The 15,125-nt window shown below is 51.6% G+C and overlaps 7 protein-coding genes across 7 annotated transcripts; 3 read left to right on the top strand and 4 right to left on the bottom strand.

Moving 5' to 3' along the window:
• Positions 1-316: 316 nt before the first annotated feature.
• On the bottom strand, positions 317-2,248 carry N7539_004902 (RBR-type E3 ubiquitin transferase; the record flags this gene model as incomplete). Its single annotated transcript, XM_056934504.1, has 1 exon — positions 317-2,248. One exon carries the CDS (start codon positions 2,246-2,248, stop codon positions 317-319), a length of 1,932 nt encoding a protein of 643 aa, XP_056789698.1.
• A 296-nt stretch (positions 2,249-2,544) lies between these two features.
• On the bottom strand, positions 2,545-2,832 carry N7539_004901 (uncharacterized protein; the record flags this gene model as incomplete). Its single annotated transcript, XM_056934503.1, has 2 exons — positions 2,545-2,744; positions 2,784-2,832. The coding sequence occupies 2 exons, from the start codon at positions 2,830-2,832 to the stop codon at positions 2,545-2,547; spliced, it is 249 nt and encodes an 82-aa protein (XP_056789697.1).
• Positions 2,833-3,808: 976 nt separating this feature from the next.
• On the top strand, positions 3,809-4,670 carry N7539_004900 (phosphatase PAP2 family protein; the record flags this gene model as incomplete). The annotated part of the gene is made up of 3 exons (XM_056934502.1): positions 3,809-3,856; positions 3,920-4,109; positions 4,216-4,670. The coding sequence occupies 3 exons, from the start codon at positions 3,809-3,811 to the stop codon at positions 4,668-4,670; spliced, it is 693 nt and encodes a 230-aa protein (XP_056789696.1).
• Positions 4,671-6,265: 1,595 nt separating this feature from the next.
• Positions 6,266-11,087, top strand: N7539_004899 (uncharacterized protein; the record flags this gene model as incomplete). The annotated part of the gene is made up of 6 exons (XM_056934501.1): positions 6,266-8,227; positions 8,280-8,392; positions 8,462-8,601; positions 8,659-8,788; positions 8,845-9,666; positions 10,187-11,087. 6 exons carry the CDS (start codon positions 6,266-6,268, stop codon positions 11,085-11,087), a joined length of 4,068 nt encoding a protein of 1,355 aa, XP_056789695.1.
• Positions 11,088-11,696: 609 nt separating this feature from the next.
• On the top strand, positions 11,697-12,374 carry N7539_004898 (uncharacterized protein; the record flags this gene model as incomplete). Its single annotated transcript, XM_056934500.1, has 1 exon — positions 11,697-12,374. The coding sequence occupies one exon, from the start codon at positions 11,697-11,699 to the stop codon at positions 12,372-12,374; it is 678 nt and encodes a 225-aa protein (XP_056789694.1).
• A 956-nt stretch (positions 12,375-13,330) lies between these two features.
• Positions 13,331-13,632, bottom strand: N7539_004897 (uncharacterized protein; the record flags this gene model as incomplete). The annotated part of the gene is made up of 2 exons (XM_056934499.1): positions 13,331-13,557; positions 13,626-13,632. 2 exons carry the CDS (start codon positions 13,630-13,632, stop codon positions 13,331-13,333), a joined length of 234 nt encoding a protein of 77 aa, XP_056789693.1.
• A 960-nt stretch (positions 13,633-14,592) lies between these two features.
• N7539_004896 (uncharacterized protein) lies at positions 14,593-14,808 on the bottom strand (the record flags this gene model as incomplete). Its single annotated transcript, XM_056934498.1, has 1 exon — positions 14,593-14,808. The coding sequence occupies one exon, from the start codon at positions 14,806-14,808 to the stop codon at positions 14,593-14,595; it is 216 nt and encodes a 71-aa protein (XP_056789692.1).
• Between the last annotated feature and the right edge of the window lie 317 nt (positions 14,809-15,125).

Below are 15,125 nucleotides of genomic sequence, written 5' to 3'. Positions count from 1 at the left end.
TAAGCAATGAGGTTAGCGGCGTGTCCATGGCACGCGGTGTTTGGTTGATCGGTTGCTGGTGATACTATTACAGCTGGCCCTGTTTCGACGTTCGTAGTCATTATTGATGAGATGAGATTTAGGCTAGAAAAGCAACCTTGGATCGACCCCACGCGCTAAATCATTTTAGATACACATCGATGAGTAGCAGAGACTTGGAATTTCATCATCAAAAACATCACACGCTTCAAAAACACCATGCACCCATTTTGTCGATTTGAACCATGCTAGACAAGCTCATTGTTGGTCCACAGCATACTGTACGTCCTGTGCAGATTTAAAAGTCCTCCAGCTCATCACTGTCCCATTCATCCTCACGATCATTTTGCACAAGCTCCAGAAACCGCTGAAGCCCCGCCATTCCTCGCGGCTCGGGGCCTGCGCGACCACGAACTTGGTCTTGCCGGTGTCCGGGGGGCAGGCGATTGCCATTGGGGTTCCGTTGACGGATTTCGGCCATCGCGCGCGCTTGCTCTTCTCGTTCCATCGCGGCACGAGCCGCCGCGTCAGGCCGAGGATTATTAGCATCGCCAGCTCGGCCAGCAGCTGGGTTTCTCGGAGGCACAGGCGCCGGCGGCGGTGGCTGGAGATATCGATTCTGATTGTAGTCCCATCCGGGTGCATCATCCGGCTCTTCAGAACCCGAGCTCCAATCCAGCTCCAATGGCTCATCTTCTTGGCCGCCATTCTCTGCACCTGCATTATGTTCCTCCTCGACGTCGAAATGCAAGAGCACCTCGGGGATCCGGTGCAGAGCCTCCGCCCCTTCTGGATCCAATCCATCACCCCCCTCCAAATCCCACAAACGGTTGTAGCATGTGCTCGTACTTTGGTTGAAATGGCTATATGGGTTGTCAGGGGACAACCACGCCGAGCACAGATAGCAGAAGTGGGTGTCGCACTGGAAGCAACGCATGTGATTGCAACCCATCCGTTTCTGACACGGAACAGTGCATGTCGGGCACATGGAAGTATATAAACGCAAATATTCTTCGGTCGCCTGTTCTTCGGCCGAAAGTTCCTCTTTCTTGCGCTGTGGTAAACACCTGACGAGCTCTCCATGCCAGCCTTTCCGACAAACACTGCAAAAGGCATAATTACACTCTTCGCAGATTGCGACACGCTCAGCAACCGGCGGTAGGTCACCTTTCTGTCCTGATGGGTCATATTTGATTTCATCCTCGTCGTCAGAGGCGTCGGCATCTTCAGGGTCAGCCATTGGATCTGTGGGCTTGGGATGCCGTCTCGACCGAGCGGCACCCTGGCACCACTGACGAGGGCAATATACGGTGGTCTTGTCAGACTCTAACTTCTTCTTGCGCTTCAGGAAGACAAATCGTTGAACGATCTCTGGTGACAGAGGGATCTGTAGAAGCTCACTAGGACCCAGTGTACGGTCCCGTTTTTTGCTTCGACGAGGTGTGTGACCGTCCGCGGGCACCAACACGGGGCTTCGCGTCGTCTCGCAATCGGGGGCCAAGCATCTCACGCTGTCAACGTCGCCCTCGGTGATGCAAGTATTGTAAAAGTCCTGCAGGCACGGGACGCAAAACACGTGAGAGCATCGAAGAAGGCGGTGACATGTAGCACCTTTCTTCGGCTCGAGACACACTCCGCACTCAAAGGTCTCTTGTTCGAACTTCTCTCGTTCCATGCTCCCATTGAAGTCGAGTAATGCCACCTTCAAGTCCCGAGACAGAGAGAGCGCACCCTCAGTGGTGTCCTGAATTCCAAAGGCCAACTCCGCTGACTGATGGAGATGGTCGATATATGTGAAGACAACCATGTCCCGTCCACATTCTTCCCACAGTCGCACGCAATCCTCGATCAGGCGGGTGAGTACTTTCGCTGGGAGCCATCGCGGGTGGGTCGTGAGCTGCACAATCGGCGGTTTCTCGGCAGGATACCCAACAGGTAGCTCAATTGTCAAGTTCAGTGGTGGCAGGTGCGACAGTAGATGAATGTCCTCATTGGCGTCCTGTCCCAGCTCATCTTTGAAGCCGTCCGTCGATGTTGGCGGCGTTAATGCCGCCGGTAACTTCAGATCGACCGGCTGTTGGAAGCAGACTCGTGTCGGCGACGGCAGAGAGACGGGGAGGTCAAGAAAGGCTTTATATGGATTCTCTGGATCGATTCTGATTTCTGGGTAGATGGCGGCGATTGAGGTGAGCTCCACAGATCGGTCATCTTCATCTGTATTGTCATCCATTCTGTGACCAGCCCTAAAGGTGCGACGCCGTCGATGTTAGAAAAGATCTCAACGTCACAAACTACCTAGTGCCACCGGCATCTGCCACAGCAGAAGGAACGGAACTGGATCTGATACTGAAACAATCCAGTCATGGCATAGGGAAGTCGAGAATGGCTACATACCGTGCGTGTGGGCAGGTGCTAAGCGGGTTTTGAATTCAAGTCCTCCAGTGGCGATCTTGAAGAAAGGTCCAACCAGAGTTAATTGGTCGATCCTCACGTAATGTATATATATGAGGTAGGTACCCTTTACGGTCACCTCGAACCGTACCTCGAGGCACTCCACCATATACAAGTCACAATCAAGGCGTCTTGATGCTCTGTAATCGCCCTCGTCCTTGTCGTGACTTCTGGGTCGAGGCGGGGTCTCTCAAATGATGTAAGAAGAAAACGGGAGTGGTCAGTGACAGGGACTGCGTCATGGTTCGAAGTGAAGTAGAAGAATAATGGTATTTCTGAGGACAGAGTGAGAAGTGCAGGTTAGGTGAGCATACGGGATGAAAGATGAAACAGATATAATGATGTCCAATATGAGGTGGTCATTTTTTTTTGATGCCTGAATGATGGCTGGTGGCTGTGTTGGTTTCCCTGCACGGCGGCCCTTTTTCTGTGTCCCCCGCCCTCATCAAATTGACTGCGGGTCCCCGCCGTGCGCTCTGCACTTCAGGCGGAGCACGTGGGACTTCTTATCGGTTGGTGGCTGTAAGTTACCGCTGTGTCTCTGACTGTACGATACAGCGTTATATCAGCTTAGAAGTTGTCGGAGGTGGCAGTCTGCTAAAGTAGGTCCATAAGCCAGAGGAACACTGTTACAACTTGCTGTCCAGAATAAAAGTCTAGTGGTAGCAAACGACTTCTGCGAGTCTGCTACATTACGCAACCTTAGCTTCCTTATGCATATTCGTCAATAGAACTTGGTTGATTACATCCATAGCTATGTACCTATGAAGTACGTGACCTACGAAGTTCTAATGATGATGCTGCAGTCAAGGAACCCCTTATCCCATTTGGAAACTATGGTAGAACTGAACAAGGTGGCTGAGTGAATAGACCTTGCAGATGTTACCATTATAAAGCTTTATGCATGCCACGGTATAGGTGATAGGTATTATGTACATCTCTAGGTACGTAGGTTAGTGCAGCTGGCAGCATCATGCATTGCAATCATGAAGTTCCACAATTCACAGTAAAAACTAAATTGTCCGATTACCGTACAGTTAACTTACAATACACCACCATTGTCGCAGTATCGGCTTATCGGCTGCTGGCTTATCGGCTTATCGAGCAGTCGGTTTATCCGCCTAGTGCTTCTTTACCGCATTCCAATTGATCGGGCCGAGTCCTTCAGATCAATCAACATTCAAGCTTCCTTGCGCTCGATCGTGAAGACAAACGGTCTTCGGCCCGTTTAACTTGGCATATCCTCCAAGTTTTCTACCACGTTTGTCTCGTTTGTCTCGGTTGCCTCTCCTCACTCCTAGGCCTCTTCAGAGAGCGTCAAGCTTGAATACATCTCAATATGGGCGACACTCCCCTTGCCTCACTATCTTTCACGCATGTCCATTATGTGCGTGACTTGAACCTTTCACTTTGAGGTTTGCAAAAGACCAGCTGTTAACATCTTTCTAAGAACCCCCAAGATCCGCTGTCTTTCGCATCAGCATGGCTGGCTCTCGCTCCTCAGGCGCTCTGCGTTTCCTATGCGACCCTGATCTGGGCCTCGCGCGAGGTCGAAGTCATTCTGATGTTTGGTGGGCAGCTTGGCTGTGAGGCACTGAATTTTGCTCTGAAGAGAGTCATCAAAGAGGAGCGACCGAAGGGTAAGGAGCCCCAATAAGTAGCCTATACTGTCTGAACTCTCGGAGTCAGTGCACTTAGCCACCAGAAGGCAAGCGCTAATCGATGAGTTTTCATATGCTTGAACAGAAATGTTCGGTAAGGGATATGGCATGCCGTCGTCCCACGCCCAATTCATGACATATTTCGCTGTCTATATGTCTCTTTTCCTCGCATTTCGCCATTCGCCCTCATACGCTGGTTCCTACCCTTACTCGGATTTCCTACTGCGAAGCGCCTTGATTGTTGGCCTATGTGCTAGCGCAGTGGCTGTCTCCGCCAGCCGCGTCTATTTAAGCTACCATACGCCCCAGCAGGTTCTGGCAGGCTCGGCAGCCGGGTTCTTGTGTGCGTGCGGATGGTTTGCGGTGACGGGCCTACTCCGTCGGTCGGGTTGGATCGACTGGGCGACTGAGATGACCGTGTGCCGCCTTCTGAGGGTTCGAGATTTGCTGGTCAATGAGGACCTGGCGGAAGCAGGTTGGCAGCAGTGGGAAGCTCTCCGCTTGAAGAAGCGGAGTAAGTCACTGAGGAAGTCAGAATAGTGCTTTGGCACGACAATGCGCAATCGAGTGTGGCATACAATGTGTTGAGCCTCATCGCTTGATCGTTCGGGAGCTGAGTTTTGAAATGTTGTCTTGCCAGGAGGAATTGTACTGGGGCCAGAGGTTGAACTCCTAAATCGAAGTCCGTTCGGTGATTTTCGGAGTAACGAGGTGTTGATAATCAGTGCGAATATATATTTGGTACTTTGTACGTGCCACCGGGCGGGTAGATATCCCCACCATTGGAGATTCACATTCTGCATCAGTGCATGACTGCACGCAGACTGCAGAGTATTATACCTTCTCCTAGGATCACTACCTGATACCTCACTTACCACCTAGCACATAAGTTCGCGCATTTTCTTAGATAGGTATTGGTACCAATTTCCAGACAACGACGGGAATCTGGGCTTCGAGTCGAGCCGGCTAGGGCTGGTCTGAGTGCTCGAACCAATTGTACCAGAGGTTGTGGGTTGAATGACGAGGATTGTTGTTTGAAAACCTACTAGGTGTCCGTGGGAGTGGCCGCCTGTGTCACACTGTTGAGGAATCATTGAATATGGAGAAATTGATCATTCACAGTGTAGCCTACCTAGTACTACGTGAGGGAAAGTAGGTAGTGGACATTAGAAACTGGAGACCTGCAACTTTCGATGGGATACCATATATGTATGGGTAGGAAACTACATAACTGCGATGTCTCAGGAACTGCATCCATTACCACAAGGTGGAAAGGAAATACTTAAAATGTGCCAATAATCATGCTACCCTCAGCGAACTTTGTTATTCAAAACAATGTCATCCCCTCCCATTGACTACATGCTGACTTTGGAGTAAGCATAAAAAGAAACTCCGAATAGGGGAATCGAACCCCTGGCTGTCGTGTGAGAGACGACGATGTTAGCCACTACACCAATTCGGAAGACGAGGCCGCAGCCGACTGAGCTACTGTGGCTGACTGACAAACTGTGGTCGTTTTTTGCCATTATGAATCACGTCTCGTCGTGACACTGATTGCATTAAGCCTTTCCCCCTGTTGAGCTGTCTCTCAGTAGAGGCCAAAGACATGAGTCCAGACCCATATACTCACCTTCGAACATACAGATGATCCTCACAATATATGTTTCTCGCAACCAGATATGCCCAGATAGGCGGCTGAAAAGTAACGAAAGAACTCAACAAATGCCAGGCCGCGGGACTATCCAGTTTCCACTCTTACCACGCTACCCCAATGATACTGTATGGCTTCTTTGCCATGTAGTCGATGCGATAACACCGTTACCATCAACGTAAATCACGTGATAAATTGATCGCCGCTGCTCCCCGCAGATGCCAGGGACAACATTATCAACAAAACGACAAAACGGCCAGACATGTACACCATGGCACCGGCCATACTGTGATACCGCTCGATCAGACTGTGCAACTGTCAAGGCGTCTTGCGTCAACTCATATCGACTGGCGATGAAGGCTTATGATCACGTCTTTTAAGCAGTTTGCCCTGTTCCTGTCCGCCACCTTTCGCCCGATAATCGAGCACCATAAAAACTGCCAGGTCCAACCTTCCGTCTCTTCGCTAAGCCTGGCTCCTCACCATGGAGGGAACGTCATCATCAGAGACTGACACCAATACGGATACAAGGCAAAGTCACATTGTCAAGGCTGATGAGGTGGACCAGACTGGCAGCGATATTTCCCCAGTTCCAGATGACCAGTTGATGGATAAGGTCGCAGAGGAGCTACAGCAACAAAAGCAATCGCTCGAAGCTCCTGGGAGCTCGGATGGCCCGACAGAGTCCAAGGTAACTTCACAAAGACCGCAATTGCGACGTGAGGCCTCTGCTCCTCCACCCCCGCTACAACCACCACCTCCAGCACCCAATGCACAGGATGGAGGCCGACTACAGAATTCTTCCATAAGCCTGGCTCAGTTGCGGAAGCTTGTGCAGGACATTCCCAAGATTGAACAGCCGGCCTACGCCTTTGAATATGCCGACGCTCAATCCTTCCCGGACGAACTCAACGAGTGGTTTCAGTACAACCAGTTTGATCGCGTGATGTTGACTGAAATGAAAATCTCGTTCGACAGACAATGGGCTGCCTTTTCTCAACAGTATGCCCCTGGAAAAGATGAGCGTTCGTGGACTGAAGTCTCCGAGGACATGCGCGAGGCTTTTGTTAAACGATCCCTGGAAGATCTGCGAAGTGATGAAGTTTCAACGCGGCTCGAGGCACTGGAGAATCTCTGCTACGCCGTGACTGGAGTCTGGGGAATCACCGGTGGGCGCGAATCACCCGACTACCCCAAGGAGATGGACACACGGAGCGCAGCTGAAACCCCCCGATCGAATTCGCTCCAGATTTCTTGGATGGAGAAGAATGTCAGTCTTCTTCAGAGATGTTCAGGAATTGGCGCCCTCATTCTCAGACTTTCTCAATTATATGATAAGAACCGGGCCACACTGGGTGTGAACCCCGAGGATCTGGAATTGGAACGGCTTAGTCCAGGCGATATCGCCGCTCCTGAGCGTGAGGCAAATCTGGTGCTGACAATTCTCTACTTCTCCGTTGAAGTCGGTCGGCGACAGGAAGCACGGGATCCGCAGAATACTTCGATACGGGATGCGCTTGCTGCATCAAACCCTTGTCTGCTAGTGACCATTGTGGAAGTAATTGCTCGGCTGCGGTGGGATGAATCCGCAAATATTCCACTCACGAGAATCATATTGCTTCTTTGGAAATCTATTCTCCTTGTGTTCGGAGGCAGCGAGAAGTTAAAGAAGACCAAAGAGATACTTGAACCACCTCTGATTTCAGAAGAGGAGGCTGCAGCCCGCAGAACTCCTTTCCTAACCGCGAAGCCCTTGGACTACCATCTGTTCCGTCAAGAGATCACGTCTAAATACCCATCGTACAATCCACCTCCATCAGTTGTCCCGTTGGAACTCGAGAATAATTCTATTCTGCCGCCACTGCCCCAGCACCCTAACAGGTCAAGTGCGTCCAGTGGCCTTTTCTGTGGAGTTGGGCCACCTATCACCGGTGGGAATGGGTCTATCATCCAGCAAGCAGTTCACATTGCAACTCCAGCACCATCACCGCCCCCGTCACCGATTGGACCCGGAGGGAAGGCGGGCAAGAAGCAGAATTATCAGACAAACCAGAACTTTCCCCTCTTGTACCCTCCATTGGATGACACTAGCAATCAGATTGGGGGTAAGGGTACGACAGAACGTCAGGATGTTCTAGTGGGCAAACGCTGGGACGGTAGCGACGTGCCTGCATCTGTCATCGAGGCGGGAAAGTTGTTTTCAACTCACGTCAAAATGACACGAGCGATGCGACAGATGTGGGAGGAAAGAGAAAACTTCATGAAATATGACCGAGGCTGGAATTTTGAACAATCCCACCCAGCGGTGCCAAATTTCCCTCCCCTCGATGATATTACAGCTGGACTGGAGGATTTGAAGCTGGGAGAAGGCGAGTCACACATTCGCCAGGAAAAGATAGACGACCCTGATGTACAGCGGCGACTAGATGCGGTGGAAGCATTATATGTGAGTGAAATCAGGCTTGTCGCAAAGAATGAGGCACTGACATCTGCACAAGGCCCACATTTTGGCTCATCTACAGTCCATAACGATTGTCTTCCTCAAGATCATTCTCACGAACGTCAGCGCCATGGTGAGCCAGCCAAACTCCCAGGCCTCTCAGAGTACAAGGTATGCAAGACCAGAATCTCGAAATCACCTGCCTATAATCGGAAGCAGTCGCTAAGCCCAAGTCAACAGCTCGCAAAACGGCGTATCGTCTGGACAATTACCGTCCGATCTATCCGTAGACGAACTGGATAATATCCGCCTACGAGAAATCACCGGCAAAGCTGTGTCTGGCACATTGCTTCTTTTGTTGAAATGGTTCAAGCGGTCGCGTAAGCCAAACTGCCTCGTCATGTTGAATTCCATGTCCCCCCTACTTACTTGTCTAGATATTTTGAAATTTGAATACATGACCCAATTGCTGCTTGATTCAAACTACCTGCCTTTGATCCTCAAAATGTTCGCGCATCAGGACGTGGATCAAGCCGTGGCGCAAAAAAATGACCGAGAGGACCTATCGTACGTTGACACCTTAACGAATATATGGCCTAATCGCTGACTGTCAAACATTTCAGGTTCTTCCACTTCTGCAGTCAAACTACCGAACCTGCAACGCAGCACGCAGACAACGGGGACACTGAGAGTGAGGACGAAGCTGCTCCACCGCCAATAGCTCGGCAGAGGGCTGCCTTGCATACCAGCGACAGCGTCATTCGAGCTTTCTCCCCAGACAGCTCGTTTGAGGATATTTTGGATGGACCCAAGCGGCCAGAAGTTGATGAGCTTGGATATCCTACTGCTCCGCCGCCGAAGGAACCTATCACGACTTTCTCATTCCGCAATTTCTTCTCTGCGATCAATTTTCTTCACATAATGCAGAAAATCACGAGAGACAAGGCGCATCGCTGTCTTCTTCTCGTGCAGTACAAGTCGAGCACTATCCTTCGAAAAGGGCTTAAGATTCCGGACCCTCATCTTCGATTTTACACTCTCAAGCTCTTCAAGTCGCAAGTACCTTACTGTGGTCGCAAATGGCGCCAAAGCAATATGCGAGTTATCACTGCTATTTACCTCTACTGCCGACCGGAGCTGCGGGATGATTGGCTTGCTGGTTCGGACGTTGACGCGGAAGTCGAAGAGGCACTGCCTCTTGAGCAGGCTCTTCGGGGACTGACACATTGGTGGCATCTTCGTCAGTACAAGGACGTTATGGGCGGAGATGCTGGTGCCAACATCATGGACGAGGAACGGGATTTCTTCACCCGCGAACTGGAGTCGATGGGGTGGGGTTTAGCTGAAGAAGCGGCAAACGGAGAGGATGCGGATCAGAGCGGGAATCCACCAAGTGGTGAGTGGGCGGATGCCAGTCAATTTCCAGTAGATGCTCCCTGGCAACAGTGAGCTGCAATCTTAAAGCTTCTCGCCGAAGATATGAATAACTTAAAATACCCAATCAACCTGTTGAGCTCTTGTTTACCTTGGTAAATTTGCTCGGAGAATATTCATAATCATTTTCATTTCTGCGACAACGTTTCTCTGCTCCTTAGTAAATAGGATTGAAACTAACTGACCGGACTTCCTCTAACATCACTCGCGGGCTGGCCTGAGCCGGCTATCGATAAGGCCCATGCCACGTGACCTAACTTTTTTTTCTTCCTTTCCGTCAACACCAAGGTAAAGGTTCTCTAGCATCAAACATAACATCGCACTCTGCCCGTCATGTCGGACGAGATCGTATGGCAGGTGATAAATCAGCAGTTTTGCTCCTATAAGCTGAAGTGAGTGCGCCACCCAAATGTTTTGTCCTTTATATATGAAAGGCCATTAAAATCAAAAAAAAGACGATGGCCTTGAAAACATCTAATAAGACATAACAAAGTTGCCATCCTACCTTACTAATTTGATACTTTGAAACAGAACCACCAAGGAGCAAAATTTTTGTCGCAACGAGCACAATGTTACTGGTCTGTGCAATCGCCAGTCATGTCCACTTGCCAACTCTCGATATGCAACAGTGCGCTCCGACCCCGAGACCGGAAACATGTACCTCTACATGAAGACTGTTGAGCGTGCTCACATGCCCAGCAAATGGTGGGAGCGTGTTCGCCTGTCGTCGAACTATGCTAAGGCCCTCGAGCAACTTGACGAGCGTCTGATCTACTGGCCTAAATTCCTGGTCCACAAGTGCAAGCAGCGTCTCACCCGTCTGACGCAGGTGCAAATCCGCATGAGAAACATTGCCAAGGAGGAGGACCGTCTTGGCGAGAAGATCGTGCCCAAATTGGCACCCAAGATTCGCCGGCGTGAAGAGACCCGGGAGCGCAAGGCTCTGTCCGCAGCCAAAGTTGAACGTGCCATCGAACGTGAACTCATTGAGCGTCTGCGCAGTGGCGCCTACGGTGACCAGCCGCTCAACGTCGATGAGAACATCTGGAAGAAGGTTCTGCGTGGTCTGGAGCGTGCCGGTGAAGGCGAGCGTGACGAGGACATGGATGATGGCGAGGAGATCGAGGACGAAGAGGAGGGCGTTGGCGAGGTCGAGTATGTCAGCGATCTCGACGAGGAAGAGGATCTGGAGGACATTGAGGACTGGCTGGGTGGCGATTCCGCCGACTCCAGCGACGATTACGACGAGGAGGATGACGAGAGCGATGAAGCGAGTGATGAGGAGAGTGCTTCCAGCGAGGATGAGAAGAAGCCCAAGTCTGCCACGAAGCGCAAGCATGCCGCTCCTCCAGCTAAGCCGCGGAAGAAGGGTCCTCGTATCGAGATCGAATACGAGACCGAGGATGCTGGCAAGAACCACATCATGGCGTAAATATTCGGCTGGACCTGCGGGAAGAAAAGCTTTATATGATCTGTGCATGGCGTTCTGGGATGAGACTTTTTCTCTTTCTTCTTTGTGCTTAATTTTGATCGGGCATCATACCCAACTAGATATTGCATCGACCTCCATGTCCCATTCGTCAACTCTAGATTCTAAAGCCACCGAGTAAACTCTTTCTACAGCCTTGGGAAGCAGACTCTTCTCTCGCTTCCCATGACATTGTATGCCAGACTTTCAATCGGAAATCGGCTCGTCGAGCTCAGTCCTGGTCACGTGCCAATTTAATCGGGCCAGCAGCGGGAGTCGACTTTCTTAGCTGATCTGTGCACCGAACCTCATCGCCGCAACCCACATCACTCACAGAAGCTGGTCTTTTCGTGGCGTGCAAGTGCAATTCCATCAGCTGTACCTGAAAATCTGCTGATCAGAGAACGAGCCTCCCTTCCTCGCCTCTTCTCTGTTTCCGCTTCGCTGTGCGCCACCCGAGTCCCAACTCCGCATCACCAGCTACCCCACATCATCACATCGGCGCATCCACGGCCTCTACTGTACATTGTCCCACGATCGATCTTGTTCTATTCACCTTCTGCACGCATTAATATGAGCTCCTATCTCGCATCTTTCAAAAGCTCCTCCTCTATTTCCAATGTTCTGGGATCACGGCTCAACAGCTTGCGCCGAGCCATCTCTCTAGGCGACGAGGGGGACGACCCAGACAACGAGGATTGCTCCCATATCTCTAATGCGCTACGTGCCTATTACACCGAGAAGGGAAGATCGTTCCCTGCATGGCTTCCTCCAGATCCTAAGGCTCCAGCCCCTGCCGCATCTCGGCCCATTGCGACTGCCTCCGGACAACACGGACAAGGGGCGCCCAGTGGTGCTTACGGCCGGAATAGTGGTGGTGGACTCGGTGACCTCTGGGGTGATTCAGGTGCACCCTCACCGGCAAGCGCTCAGACAGCCAGTCTTCGCCGGGGTCGCGGCAGTGGTGCGAGCGGTGCCAGTGGGTCAATGATTGCACCTCAAAGCGCTTCTCCGGGGCCCCTGATGTCGCCTCCCCCTCAAAATTTCCAGCCTCATGCACCTTCGGCAGCTCGACCGCTACCTTCTCAACGGTCTGGATCATATCAGTCATCGCAGTCCAGTCAGGATAGCAGATCTGGGGCAGGATCGGCGCAGGAACGATTGCGGGCTCGCCTGCACGGTGGCAGATCTCCTAGTCCAGGAAATCTCGACCCTAGCGTGCGCAAGCCTGTCGGAGGGAGACAGTGGTAGGTGGGGTGTGTGGATTGCATACCTGGGGTCAAGTCGTACTCTTACTGAGCGGGGGGCGCGGGGAATCGCGGACATGTGTCAGTCTGTTCTAGACTCAAGTGCTGTGTGTATATAACATAATAGCTCAGATACGCTAGCGAGAGTTTTTGAACGACAAAGGTGCAGCCACGATCACCTCCATTATTCAAGTGTAAAGCTGTTCTCGCAATAGCTATTGAGCCAAGCTTTATAGGTACTGAGGTGGCCTACCAGACCAAGATATAGCAACATTCAAGGGCCCGGATATGATTAACATTCTACATTGTTTCTGCTCGAGATCTGGGCCCGATGAGGTCCCAGTGGACGCCATTCTCTAGTGTCAGCGTGTAGAGTGTACGGTGCACACTCTACAGTAGCTAGAACATTTCGATATCATTACATCCTACGTCTGTCCCCCTCATCGGAGCGAGTATCGCAATGTGTGCCGTAGTGTACAATAGACGCCATGTGATCTCACTGACTCGTGACTCGCCTTGGTGATGACACTTCCTTACGACGCCCCGATTTTCTGCCCCCCACCTACTTGCTTCCATCTGAACCAACCACCTGCTATTAGGAGGTATGTGTCCCGTGCATTTCTCATCCGATCATTGACTTATGAGATATGCCACTGTCTGGCCTGGTCGAAAGGACAGAACATGCGTGACATCCTGCTAACTTCAGGGCTGAACTTACTCGTCGTTTTTCAGGCTCAGAGAAGGCCAGCGGTTCACTGCGCTCCGTGCCCGAAGCCATCGCTTGACCAAGCTTTTTAGCCACAGCCAATCAAACACCCGGCTTTGAAGAGACGGGATCCTGCTGCGTCGCGGTAGAACCCCCAGATCTGAGGGATTGGCCGGTCTTTGCAATGGCATCGTTTGCTTGGAATATCGTCAACCATGGGAATGATCTCGCGATAATTTGAGTCCCGTCCCTGGTCAAGAATTGGTATCGGTACTCTCATCCAGCCCTAGAGCGATTCCGGCCGGAACCTGAGTTCCTTGTATCCAATTATCGGCCAGATCGACATCGGTCTGTGGTTCCGGCCCGGCAAGGTTCTGGGACGCCCAGTGAAGATCGAAACTCAAGATTTCGCCGAAGTGGCGCCGACCTGCCTTGGAGTCGTCTGGAGACTCCGTGGGGTACCCCCAAGTTTTTCGTGTGACTGCGTAATGTGTTGCGGAAAATCAGTCTTGGCCCAACCTGGCCTGCTGTATGCTGGCTTTCACATACATTTCATGGCATGTTGGATCCCGCTCGTCGCGGACAGTGTCCGAAACCATCCCGGTAATTGCGGACATATGGTCCACTCACCGTTGTGATTAGGACTTGAGTGGACTACTGAACGACCAACAGAGTTTGTGGCAGCACTCCTCCACAAATTGTAAAGCACGCAGTGAGCATCCACCGTTGCCCTGATTTCGGTCCACGGGGTACATGAATGTTCTGCCATATTAGTCATGGCATCATGATGAGTGTCCAGTGAAGCCGAGAAGTCTGCGTAACGCGAAGCCGGGACTTTTCCAGAATCGCATTGACGGGAGGTCACACTGCGTCATTGCTGCGGTGGGAGTGTTGTACCGCCCAATCATACTGCCTCGAGATCCTGTACAGTACATGCGTGCAGATTCGATTCACGCGAACAAGCAAGTCCGATCGCAGCTCGAGCCCGACCTTGCCACCGAGCGCCCTGCTCTAAACCTTACCACGACTAAGCGACTGGACCATGTATGTGCAGTTTATGTACCGCTACGCTTACGGTGCACGGGACACGTTCTGTTGTGAGGCATGCAAGATATTGTCCTGCGTGTGAAACCGTCTCACGGGACCACAGACAGTTTGACTGGGTCAGCCATGTATCATGCAGGACAAAAATTTCTTCCCCTCACAAAGTCACCGCAGTTTGTCCAGTCAACGTTCCCCAGTTTTGACTTCTCCACATTCTGGCCTACAAAGTCCTCCTGATGCAGTGGGTCGTTACCCTCGCCATGCCAGTATCGGATGGCCGGTGTGCGCCCGCGTTTTCGTACCTTCCACAATCCTCCACAACCCTCCCGGACTCCTCAAGTTGATGCTCGAGGGTGGCTTGCGGGTGTCGCTGCCGATGCCGTGGTTGGTCAAGGCCACCGGACTGGGCCCAGTTCCCCCACACCCTCCAAGACTCAAAGTCGAGACAGACTGGGACCAACTTGAGTCTAACTCACATCATGAACCGATCCCGTCCGGGAAGTTGGGCGCTCCCAGCTTGTTCCAGGCAACCCGACGACTCGGAATGTTGAGCAAAATCGGGAGACTCGGGGCACTCTCCACCGTCACCTGTGCCTCCTGAACCGACTTCCCTTCTGAGTTTCCCCGACGCTTCTCCACATCCTGGGGTGTCTGGCGTCAGACTCTGGAACTGCAGCGCAGTACCCATGGTGGTAGTCAAGTAGTAGGGGTAACATGGCAATTTCTCCGCAATTCCTCGTGGTCCTGAAAACTTCAAATAGGACGTGCTTCCCCCCTCTGCACTGGAATGTTTCTACCCCAGGTCTCCCCATCTTTCTCTTCTCCCTTGATCCGTTTAGAGCTTTCGTTCCCACCCCGGATTGAGACCGACTTGTTTGGTTCCTGAGCAACGTCGTTGATCTGCTCAAGATTGCAGGACTTACGGGGCTGCCTGTTCTTTTATAATCCTACTACATCCCCTCTGCCATTATCTGTCCAAAGGCACTTATTTCTACATTATTCCGT

Source organism: Penicillium diatomitis (assembly GCF_028827545.1).
Source record: "Penicillium diatomitis strain IBT 30728 chromosome Unknown utg000005l_segment0_segment0, whole genome shotgun sequence".
NCBI classification, from domain to species: Eukaryota; Fungi; Ascomycota; class Eurotiomycetes; order Eurotiales; family Aspergillaceae; genus Penicillium; species Penicillium diatomitis.
The sequence above is the reverse complement of the archived record's forward strand: the minus strand, read 5'-3'. Positions and strand labels throughout refer to the sequence as shown.